We start from the raw sequence: 13,115 nt of genomic DNA on the forward strand, positions 1-13,115 counted from the left end.
GAAGTTACCCCAGAGACAAAACAAGCTTCTGGGGACAAGCAAAATCTCTGCTGGTGCTAAAAGAGTGAGTAGGTAAAACAGGTTAACAGTCAAGAAAAATGTCTATTTATAATGAAACAGTACTACTGTATAGACTGTCAGTAAATGTTTTTATTTCTTAAAAAACATTCAAGTGATGCCATACATGCATGAACATGGACCTGTAGGTCGACTGATCTAGCACGGCCTCTTACTGTGATTTTGCTCCATTTGGATAGTTTTTGTGGGTTCCCAGGGATTCCATTTTAAAATCCTCAAGGTCAGAAGACTTGAAAAGAACATGGGAGAGATAGGGAGGGTGCGTGTGTGTGTTTTTCACAGGTGAAGAAAACGGCCGAGTAAGTAGATGAGAGTCACCAATCTCTTGGGAAGAGGTTTTCCTCGTGACATAATGGTAGGTGAAGGATAGGAGATGGCTTTCCCTGATCAGTACTTTTTTAACAAGCAATGGTAGGCCAACAGTCAACAGAAGACACCGCCTGTCTTTATTGAATATAGATAACTGAATTTTAAGATTTTGATGATTTGAAATGAAGGCTAATGCTGACAAGATCTCTTGAAGGTACAATCTGTAAAAGATGGGATATTGAGCGTTGGAAACAAAATTACAAGGTTCCTCATCAAGCCAAGCTCAAGATCCCACCTCACCTCATTCTTGGTAAAATTGATTTTAGACATTAACCAGGTTTATATATATACTTGTCCAGCAGATCCACCTTTTTTCCTAAAAAAATCGATGTTCACAACCACCGTGTTTAAAGAAAAAAAAAAAGTCGATGATTTGGGATATTGCTAGAACCAAAAGTTTTAAAAATTGATTTTATTTTAATTAGACAATAAAAAAAATTAATTGTGAATAATAAAATCAGAAAAAAATAAGTAAAAGAAGAATATCGACCCTCATTAACTCTTCAAACTTGTGATTAAGCTCATTAGACTAGAAGCACTATACATAGAAAAACCGTGAAACCCAATCCTTAACAAATCAAATGTTGAAGGATGAGATTGAAAAAAAAAACTATACAGAAGGACTTAAAATAAAAAATAGTAATTAGAAGAATAAGGATAAAAATAAAAACAAAAACTAAATTAGAGGGCAACTATAAATTTTTAATTGAAGGGTGAAATAAAAAAAAAACCTTTAACAAAAAGAGAAAAAAAATATGAACCAAATTGAAAAAAATAATATATAACAAATCTGGATTGGGGGTTAAAATTGAAAACTAATAAAAATTGTATAAAAGAATTAAAAAGAATTAGAAATCAAAAGAATAATGGCTAAAGTGGAAAAACAACACATGGCAAATCAGGATTAAGAATGAAATTAAAAAAAAATCAAAACTTTATAAAAAGATCAAGAACAAAATATTATAAATAAAACAAAGAAGAACCAAGTCCGAATGATAAAAAATATGAGGGACTACCTTGAAAATTTAAAGGGTCAGACACGAGAACCAAAAAGAAAAGAAAAGAAAAGAGTTATTGACGCCAAACTAGATGCCCATTGATTACACACACTAGCCATGGATGGAGGTGCTAGATGAATCAGACACCGACTCAAAAAGCTCTATTTAGCCACCAGATGACATTATATGGGTTGCCCAAAGACAGCGACCAACATTCACGCGCTGAGGCATGTCTTTGCATTTTTCTTAATAATATTTATTATATAGTAAGGTATAAATATGTCCCTCACCCCACTTAATAATAATAAAAAAACCAAAGTGAAACAATGAAAATGACCCAAAGCTAAAGTATTTTTTATTTCAAGGGTAACAATGTAAATTTGTTATGCATTTTAAATTAAAAACACCCCCAATGCCACACTTAATTTTTTTTAAAAGGATAGTTTTGTATTTTCATTATTAAAAACAAACAAAAATTCCCTATTAGACTTATCAACCAGGCCAAATGATTTTGTAATGAAGGAAGAGACTATAAATTTACTATTATAATTCACATTACTACAAAATCACTATGAACTTTACCATTATGTTTTAGTTTATTTTGTTTATATATATATATATATATATATATATAACTAAAAACAAAAAAAAATGATTCTACTGTAAAAAAGTCTATTAAGGTAAAGTTTCATCAGAAAAGATAAAGATATTTAAGATAAAAAGGATGTTATCTTATCTTTTTTTTTTTTAAAAAAAAAATAAAATTCAATTTAAATTGTGTCAGAAAATTTATCTAAAAATCTTTATTTTCATTTGTCTAATTAAATACGTTTTTGTTTGTTTTTTTATTATCTATCTTCTACATTTTGAAATACTAACCAAACACAACTTGATAAATTAAGCCAACAACCTAATTACCGTTTACACTACCAAAACTATAAAGGGCACAATGAAATCAATGTACACCCAAATACAAAAACTATACTAAAAGTATTTTTTTTTGCCCTTTCAAGAAAAAATGATATGCTTTGGGGTTGGGGATAATTCAGTCTTTTCTCATGGCTTATTGGTTATTACAAGATTATATGATGATACACATGTCTTTTAAAAAAGAATTAAACAATAAAGTGATTAAAATACTCTCAAAATAAAAAATTTAAAGTTGTTGACCAATGGTGTTTGATTCTTTTTATTTTTTTAAATGTAGCAAAAATACATCTTTACCCTTGGAATCAAGAAAAATAAGCATGTATGCATGGACATTTTTGTCCTTTTAAAGAGTGTTTTTTTGTTATTTCTAGATAAATGGAGGGAATATTTTTTTTAATGTTGAATAATTTATTTTTAAATTTAAATAGTTGGTGGCGTGTGCTCTCCATGCACCAACGTGTTAAAGGCGTCCACACTCTTTGGGCAGTGCATGCAATGGTTTTCGGTGGCCAAACCTATCGTTTCGCAGTGTTGTTAAAAGTGCTGACATGTCCTTTTTCTCTTGGTGCGTCGCGTGATGGAGGAGGATTGATGTTTTGTCATTGGTGGTTGTTTTTTTTCTTTTTCCTCTCCTGCCCTCGAAAGTACAACTTAGTCATCTTTGCTTTGATATTTCAATTTTAGTTCTTAATATTTTGATTTTGATTTTTGTTTTTTTCCCTTTTATAAAAGTTTTGTTTGTTTAAAATTTAGTCCTTCATTTATAACTTATCATGTATTTTTTTTTAATTCGGTCCTTATTCTTTTGATTTTTAATTTGTTTTCTTGGTCCTTATGTTAAAGTTTTTTTGGTTTCCAATTTCATTCTTCAATCAAAGTTTACGGTGTATTTCTTTTTCAATTTGGTCCTTATTCTCTTGATTTTTCCTTTTTGTTAAAGTTTATTTTCTTTTCAATTTAACCCTCCCATAAAAAATTTAAGCTTGCTCTCTAATTTATTTATTTTTATCTTGATTTTCACCTTTATTCTTCTAAATATATATATATTTTTTGTTTTGGATCATTTTATGTAATTATTTTTTTTTCCTCAGTTTCATTCTTCAATGTTTGTTTTGTTGGGGATTAGGCTTCATGGTTTTTTTATTTATGGTAATTTCGATTTAATGACCCGGATCACATGTTTGAAAAGTTAACGTGCGTCGACATCCTTTTTTTGGCTCATTTTTTTTTTAATTTTATTGCTCAACATTTTTTTTTAAATATTGGCTTCGTGGTTTTCTTCAATTTCTTTTATATTGAGTTATCTTGGTCTCATGAAACTGGCCATGAGTTTTACAGATTAATTGAGTTGGCTTGCCTCTTATTACCCATTCTACATATTTATCACGTTAACTCGGGGTGACTTAAGTCATTCTTCTTATCCATTTTTTAATCCAATTTTGTACTTTCACGGTTTTTTTCTAGATTATCGTGATCTTTTTTATATAAAAACTGTGTTTCTACTATCGTTGCCTTTTTTTTTTATCATCAAATTAAATTAGAATCAACCTATTAAACTCATTCAAATGTGTAACCTAAGTCAATTGTTCTTCTTATTTCTTTTAAATGCTCTGGCGACACCTAGACTATCGCTGGTTTTTTCTTATTTTTTATACTAATTTTGATTTTGATTTTAATTTATACCTTTTTAAATTTTTTTAAAATTATCTTTTACTTTATTTTTCAATTAATATCCCTCCTTTATGATTTTTTATTTTTCCTATTTAGCCTTCTTTTAATAGAGTTTTTTTTATAATTTTTTATATGTATTAATTTTTCAAAGATATTATTCTTATTCATCTATATTCTTTTATGTTTTATATAGGTAAGGTTTATTTTTTAAAATAAAAAATATTTATTTTTAGATAATATTTTTAATATGTGAAGCCTTGAATAATATTGTTTTTTTCCTTTTGTTTTATTAAATCAGTTTCATGTGTTTGTCTATTTTTGTTATCATTTGATTGAATAAAAAATTGATTTTAATAAAAAGATTAAAAAAATACAATCAGGTAAATCACCCATGTTGCGGGATTAAATATTTTGATCTATATCTATATCTATCTCTTAGTTTTTCTAGTTTTATTTTTCATTACCTTTGATATTTTTTTCATTTATTTACACAAATAATTATTGATTTATTTAATTAAATGTTTGTATAAAGTTTTTGATTTACATTTTAAATCTTTTTATGTTAGAAAACACGTAAAAAAACCTAAATATCTTTCTTTTTTTTTTAAAAAAAAAAAGATATACAACCTGTATTAGAGAACGAGCCGAAAGAGTAGTGAATTATCACAACCACAACCCAGTAAAAAGGGTTTTTGGAATGGGCTATATTAAAATCAATCTAGAAGGGGTTGAATTAAACATTCATACATTTTCAATTTTACAATCTCCATTTTCACAATATATAAATAGTTACAATTAATTTCCTTGAATTTGTAGTCCATTCTTTAAAAAATAGCGAGGCCGTAATTGACACATTTTTAGAACCACATAGACCTAAATTATTTGTAAATTAAAAACATTATAAAATCCAGTATGTTAATTCTCAAAAAATTCCGTTATCTTATAATTAGTTGCCATCACATTTTATGATTTTATTTTAAATATAAAAAAATTGTAAGATAGGATATATTCATAATTTAATTATCAAATTTTATTTGAGATTCTCATTACAATTGCAAAAACAAAAAACTTAATTCATAATATAAAAACACTATAACATTTTTTTTATTGTTGCATTTGAGCTTCATTAGGTGAGGAAAGATTAAAACAAAGTGGACTTGAAAAATATTTTGGAGCTAGGTTGGGTTTGTTAGAGAATAATATAAATTATATCCTGAGACTTTACCCAACAACTTAAGCTATTGGGTTGAGATGGTTCTTTGACATGGTATCAGAGCCTTGATGACCAAGCGGTCACGAGTTCGAATCTCACCATCCCCATTTATTTGATAAAAATTAAGCACAAGGTAATTTAGACCTGTGCAAGTTTCAAGCCCAAAGGGCTTTCACTTAAGGGGGTGTGTTAGAGAATAATATAGGGTGTGTTAGAGAATAATATAAATCATATCTTGAGACCTTACCCAACAACTTAAGCTATTGGGTTGAGTTGGTTATTTGACAGGGTTCTAGACAAGCAACTAAACCGTGTTTAGGCTCACTTGGTCAAACGAGCCGCATTGAGCCAGCTACAATATGGGTGGAGTTGAAACACAGGCTATACAGAGACCATGATATAAAGCAAAACTAGATAAATAAAAAGAAAATCAATAATGATAAATAAAAAGTAAATGTTGATACATAGTTTATAGATAAAGCACCCAGGCATAGAAGGAAATTTTTTTCTATCTATACGATCAATTTAATTTCTTGTTATATTATTGGACTGGTGAAGGTTAGCTAGCTAGCTTATGATCGCTATAACAACAGTATCACAGGTTGGCCATTTCATGGTTGTTAATGTATCAACATTCATGGTATGTCTCTCTTTTTTTATGGACACAAACAAGAAGTTAAACTTGAATAATGATTGATTAATCAAATATATATTACAAGCCTAGTTTAAAAAAGGGATTGATTAATCAATTGAATCCTTAAACTTTTTCTCTTTAACTTCTTACGATTCAATATTGATTGGTAGATAATATAGTTTAAACATACACCATTAGATTTAACAGTTTTATCGACAAAATTTTTTATTGATATTTACACTCTCAGCCTATCGGTATGTTTATTACTGATGGGCTCATGAACATAAACAGTTTGTCGAAAAAACTCTTATCGGTAATTTATGGTCTATTGGTGAGTCCGTCAGCAATAATTATATCGAGGGATTTACAGATGGATAAAGCGCGCAAAAAAAAAATTTATCTGCTTCATTTCGTCAGTATCTTTATCGGAAAATTTAACAAATCATTGACAAGAAAACCATATGAAATGCCATTGGTATTTTTATTTGTCCGTTGGTATATCCATCGGTAAATATAATATATTACCGACAGAATACAATCTATAATTCCATTGGTGAGTTAACAGTAGAAGTGATATTTGCAATAATTCTTTTCCTACTTTCTCTGAAATACTCCATCGGTAACTCCATCAATATTATTTTAAAAATATATAGATTTTTTTAAAAAAATATATGATTAAAAGTAGAAAAATAATGAAAACAAATTCAAGTAATATAAAAATCCAATATTTATTACAAATTTAAACATATGTACGTTCAAATACAATAAATAAAAAATAGAGGCAGTGTTGGAGGAGGGTGCTGGTCATCACAGGGACTATGAGGCCAATTAGAGGGTGCGCATGTACCACCCATCTATGATCTATCTCCACTAACAATCAACGAAGTTCCTAATAATCAGTAGTGAATCGTTCACATTTTTCATTAAGATGGACCATCTGAGCCTGTACTCGTTGGTCTAACATGGCCGTGAACTCCGGAGTTTGAGTACTCAGAATTGTTTGTGAGCAACCAACGGTCAAAATACTACGAGCCATCCGTAAGGTCTCAGCCATAGTGTTATAGAGTCCATACACCCAATTTCTATCAGATTTACCAGATGATCTTGCCTCCAACCACAAATCCAGATCGAGATCCGAATGGGTTAAAAGATCATCTCTGTATCTCTCCTTCAACTGAATGTTATATATCCTAGAAAGAAAAATAAATAAATTCATCAAATTTAAGGAAACAATAACTTAAGAAAAAAATGGTTGAAAATCAACATACCACAAAGTGTTGACCTCGACTATCCACGAACTGCTGCACCCATTTTTGGTGGTCATCACTTCGCACATGCATTTCAACAAAAAGCTCCATTGGGCTTGGATCGCGTCCAAGAACCATAGCCTGCAAGATAAAAATATTGTCAATTAAATATATTTATAAAAAACAACTAATAAAAAAACAGATGTAACAAAAAAAACCTACCATCCACTTCGCATGCAAAATGAACATAACAGAGCCACCGGTGTGCGTGGTAACAAAATCGTAAACACACTGGTTCTGATTTTCCATACCGGACTGTGATCGTCATGTGAAACACGCAGACATTACGTGTTGAATGTATTGCATCCATACAATCTTTAAGATGTACGACGGTTTCAAATTCTTCCAAACTGCCACGTCATTTCAGTCTGGAAGCTCTCTTTCTTTTATATATACCTTTTGGCTTTCTTTTGCATCTTGTACCAAAAATTACACAACTTTTATGGTATAAATTAATTATTTGTTAGCAAATGAAAAATAAAATTTCAATATTTGGAATAAAAGAATGATCTTGAATTCGATATTACCTAATTGCAGCGTGATTCTTCCAAACTCTCCTCGCAATATTATTATCAGTCTCTCCCATTAAAATTTTCCTTTGAAGTTAAAATTTATAAAAGAAAAATTTCACTAATTTCAATAAACTAACCAAATTAGCATAAAAAATATTTAAATTAATACTAACATTGAAGCTTGAAAACTATGCATCGACCTGCGGTTTCTATTCAGGATGTTTGAAAATCTAGCTCCATTGAAACAATGAAATTTTCATCGATGATTTAAAGACCGATGTTATTATTCTCACAAACTCAAGTTTGTAAACCTGAAATTGTATTCGTTAAATGAAATTATTTTTTAGAAAATTATTAAACATGTCATGGTAAAAGAAAAACAAACTTACATTGAAAGGTTGTCCTTCCACTGGGTCTCGTACTTGCGGGTAAATAAATCTTGCTGTGAAAGGACCCTCTTCGATGTTGGGGCATCGCACTCGATGAGCTTAGGTCGTGAGTCGATGCTTGTGCCTGTTCTTGGTAGGCACCTAATGAATCGTGGTTGTCAACATCGTTGCTTGAAGAACTAGCAGTGATCTTGTCCTCACTACATGCAATAGACTTTCCTCTAAGCATCTACACAAATTAACGGATAAAAAAAATTAAACAATTTCTATTTTTTTAAAAAAATTTCCAGCAGCACCTCCCCTATACATGAGACCACATAAAAATTTTAAATCTGCAAATACACAACATATATGCCACAAACCAGTTGATTTTATTCAATTTCTTCTAATAATTTATCATAATTCAATATTTTCGTAGAAAATTCTTATTTTCTACATGATAATATTTTGAATCCTAAATTTAAAAAAATTCAAAATAATAATTAAAATTAATCCTACACATTTAATTGAAATTTAACAACAAAATTAAAAAAAAAACAACAACTAAAATTCAACAAAATAATGCAAAACTTATTAAAATAAAAAAATAAAATTCAACACAATTATTTCTAATTGATAATATTTTTAATCCTAAATTTACTAAAATTTATTCTAAATGGAATAAAAACAAAATAATAATTAAAATTAATCTTACATGTTTAATTGAAATTGAACAACAAATAAATTTCAACATATTTAATTGACATTGACCGGCATGACACTGATTCATTCCCATAGCATCCATAACCATATTTTTATAAGGATTACTATTATTATCTACAACTCCATGCACTTTGCTAGAACGAAAAGTTGACCCAACTATCTTTTTTACCATGGTATCTTGAGGAACATATGGTTCTCCATGTGCATACCAATACATGTATTTTTCTATGAATCTTTTTTTATAGAAGATGTATCGTTGTAAAATCTGGATTGGAAAACTTTTTATTTTTACATCTCTTACATGAATGTCTAATACCTCATCTACTAATATTTCTTGGATTAGATAATGCTCAATTAATAAAATCCTAAACCCCATTACAATAATCCATTCTCCACAACCCTTGGGGTGAATATCTATATATCAATCATTCATTACTTATATCAAACCTATATAAAATAATGATGACAACATGTATTAATTAATTAACTATGTTAACTAAATAAACTTGCAAAAATATTAATTTAACTCAAACTTATTCAATTTATTTTAATAATACTCTTAATTTATTATCAATTATTTATATAAATTCAAATCTCTACATATTTACCGAAAATTTCAACTCAGCAATAAAATTAACAAAATATAAAACGGACCCGTTAAATAAGCCATTATTAATTTCATCACAAAACACCCAAGTAAAGAATGCAACATACGTTTCATAAATTTGACAAACAAACATAATTTTACAAAATCTAAAACAAACCCTAACATGTACAAATCATAAATTCATACAACAAATTTGTATAAGAAACAACTATAAAATAAGTAAATACATAAACAAAATACATATACTACAAATCACATTGTTGTTGTACTAATTTATTTACTAATGTTTCCATTTATAATTAGTTTATTTACTAATTTTCTGGTATCGGTACTCCTGAAAAAAAAACATTATGCATGTAACGTTGTTGTATAAGATGGTTTTAGCTGAAATGCCTTTCTAACAGTAGGAGGAAACTAGGAAAGACCAAATGTTTGACTCAAAAGAGCAGTTAAATGATGGATGCCCCCCAGGTCTCCACGTGCACTTCTCTTCTCAAGTTGGAAGCTCAGATGTTAGTTAATTAGGTCTGAAAAGTGATCAAAAACTGAAACCTAAATAAATACTAATTAACAAATTAACGTATCCCAAACTACATTGCTTAATCAAATTCAGCTCTAATTACTTAATCCAACTTGATCCTATATATATAGCTAGGGTTTTGGTTAATACTGTATTAATTCACATTAGGGTTAATTATATTAGGGTCAGCTAGCTTTCTCTGTTTAATTAGGTAGTGAAATTAATTCACGAATCTTAATTAATTAACAAACAGCTGTTTTTTTTTTATTTTTAAAAAATTACTAGATGCTATATGTATAGGTTAAGGGTATGTGTATATGTGGTTATAACTTAATTATCATAAATAGAAAATTAAAAAGAACTGCTAGGTGGGTTATAAGTAGACGTTGTAGGTTAGAAACTAGGGGAGATGTTGAAAGCAGAACGAAATTCATCCCACCAAGCAACCTCGCCCTCCCTTTCTCTTTCTCCTATTTTCTTTCTTTCTCACACACAAACACAAAGATGTATGCGTATAGGAGATTACTTATAAATGTTTGTTAGCCTAGATGTTGCATCAATCGCTGGTACAGGTCTGTCCAAACCTTCCTACTCTCTAACGGATCGAAAACACTTCTCTTCTGATCCCTCCTTGTATTCTCTCTGGGATCCACCTCTCCTTCATCTCTTCAATCATCTTATTTGCCCTATATTTAAGCAGTTCTCTAGCTAGCTATATAACCGATCCATCTCTTTCTACAGTTACATATATATGTTTTGCTATCTTCTTCGCTTTAGCAAGAAGAAGGTACAAGAATTAAAGGAAAGAGGAGCTCTTGTCCATGGATTGATCGAGGTAGTAGTTACTTTAGATAGCTAGCTAGGGTTCATATATATCTTCCAGTACTATATATATAGCTAGAATCTTGTCTTTCTGGTTCTTGGGTTAGGGTTCTTTTGTTGTTGTATTTATTTAGAAGATCAAATATGTGTACTAGAGGACATTGGAGGCCTGCTGAGGATGAGAAACTTAAGGAATTGGTTGAAAAGTATGGTCCTCATAATTGGAACGCCATTGCCGAAAAGCTTCAAGGAAGATCAGGTGAAAAGTTAAACCAAACTAATAATTGTTAATTTCACTATTATTTTCATTTTAATGATTCTTTTTGTATTGTTATGTAGAAATTAAACAACTAGCAGGGTTTGGTACTGTATGCAAAAGCTGAAATATGCTTATAACTAATGGAAATTGAAAGAGAAGCTAGCTATGATCACGACTAATAACTAACAAAAAGAAGTTTGAATAAATTGAATCAGGGAAGAGTTGTAGGTTGAGATGGTTTAATCAGCTGGATCCAAGAATCAATAGAAGCCCGTTTACAGAAGAGGAAGAAGAAAGACTACTTGCTTCCCACAGGATTCACGGGAATAGATGGGCAATTATTGCAAGATTTTTCCCTGGTCGCACCGATAATGCAGTGAAGAATCATTGGCATGTCATCATGGCAAGAAGATATAGAGAGAGGTCTAGACTTCATGCAAAAAGGGCTGCTCAAACTTTGGTAAATGATAACATATTATCCTCAAAACAAGATCACATGCACATGGATTGTGAGACGAGGAATTTTTCTTCACTTTCCAAGAAATATTGTGAAAAATATGGCCAATATCCTATGGTTACTCACAGCTACTTACCGGCCTTTTGGAAAGAGTTCTACAATGAAGATCCAAGTCATTGTGAAGGTAAATAGATCGAGCTAGCTAGCACTATCATCATCATGATGTATTATACAGATAGCTAGGGTTCTAGTTTTTCAATATTGATATATAAATATCTATTATAAGTTCTTATGTTCCCTATATATATGCTAATTGCAGATCAAAGTCGGCCGATTGAGTTTTATGATTTTCTCCAAGTAAACACTGACTCCAATAAAAGTGAAGTGATAGACAATGCAAGAAGAGATGATGAGGAGGTAGATCAGCAGGAAGCCCTGGAAAATGATCAGAGCAAGGCTGATGTTCCATTCATTGATTTTTTCTCTGTTAATGGCAAATCCTCATCATAACACAGCTTGGTGGTGTGTCAAACGAGGGACCAACAAATGCATAGTAAGCATACAACTAATTACTCAGTAGTCTTGTATACTACAACTGCATTGGCCAAAAGAAATATTTAAGGAGAGAAAATCATGTACGTATAGCATGTAGGGAATTCTCCACATGTATAGAGCAGAGAAACAAAGTTTTATGCAAGTTGCTAATGTAAGTAAAATGTCAAGAATCTACCTTTGATGTTTACCATTCTAGCATTGTAAAACCACATCACCATCTATAGAGTGCAGTCCATGCGTACCAACGCAGATCGCTTCCTTTACCATTGAGGATTGAAAAGAACACGAGTTAAGAGCTGATAATAATATGGTCTCCTTATATATATATATATATATATATATATATATATATGTTTGAAAAGAACACGAGTTAAGAGCTGATAATAATATGGTCTCCTATATATATATATGTGTGTGTGTGTGTGTGTGTTCATATTTATACATAGCATGCCACCAAAAAAGCTACTTGTATGCATGCATATATATCCTCCTATTTGCTAAGAAATTCTTTTATTCCATGATTGCTTAATTAGTGCTTCATCGTCTATTAGCAAAGCGATTTTAACTAGTACTGTGATTTTTTAAATTACTTGCATTTGCATGCATCTCAATGCTAATTAAGTTGAGTTGTAATTAACTTGTAAGGAATCCTGGCATTTTTCTTCTTCTAGAAGTATATAAATGCATGTGTTTTCTGATCCCTGGATATTTAAGAAATCAACCTGTGAAAAAAATAATTAACGCTGTAATCTCGTTTGGAACATGCATGGAGTTTGCATGGCTTCAGTAAGCAGAACGTTCCTGACATGGATCCAGTGACCCTAAAGGGAAATTAATGAAAAGAATATATAGATGAAGATCTTCATTTTTGCTGGGATTTTAATATTGTTTGATCTCCAACCTTTAGCAGTTACGATCGATATATATCTAGCTTGACAGGATGGCTATTTTATACGACTTAAGACATAGGAGAAGCTAAGAACATAGGAGAGGTTTTTCCAGTGTTTTGAAATAATCCCTGATGTTTTCATATCAAGCAGTACTCTATCTATATCTGTATATTTCTCAGAGATGGTAACTCATAAGCCTTCT

General features: G+C 30.3%; 1 protein-coding gene across 1 annotated transcript; it reads left to right on the forward strand.

The window, feature by feature from the left end:
* The first annotated feature begins 10,382 nt into the window (after positions 1-10,382).
* LOC133678480 (transcription factor MYB52-like) lies at positions 10,383-12,348 on the forward strand. Its single transcript, XM_062100785.1, has 3 exons — positions 10,383-11,011; positions 11,227-11,652; positions 11,788-12,348. Exons 1-3 carry the CDS (start codon positions 10,897-10,899, stop codon positions 11,976-11,978), a joined length of 732 nt encoding a protein of 243 aa, XP_061956769.1. The 5' UTR covers positions 10,383-10,896; the 3' UTR covers positions 11,979-12,348.
* The last annotated feature ends 767 nt before the right edge of the window (positions 12,349-13,115 follow it).

Source organism: Populus nigra, chromosome 18 (genome assembly GCF_951802175.1).
Source record: "Populus nigra chromosome 18, ddPopNigr1.1, whole genome shotgun sequence".
Lineage (NCBI taxonomy): Eukaryota > Viridiplantae > Streptophyta > Magnoliopsida > Malpighiales > Salicaceae > Populus > Populus nigra.

What these genes read in the sequence shown, in the direction of transcription:
- LOC133678480 (XM_062100785.1), top strand. Translation starts at nt 10,897, where the DNA reads ATGTGTACTAGAGGACATTGGAGGCCTGCTGAGGATGAGAAACTTAAG. An exon ending in AAAGCTTCAAGGAAGATCAG is followed by an intron (nt 11,012 to 11,226) that starts GTGAAAAGTTAA and finishes AAATTGAATCAG; the next exon opens with GGAAGAGTTGTAGGTTGAGA. An exon ending in AGATCCAAGTCATTGTGAAG is followed by an intron (nt 11,653 to 11,787) that starts GTAAATAGATCG and finishes TGCTAATTGCAG; the next exon opens with ATCAAAGTCGGCCGATTGAG.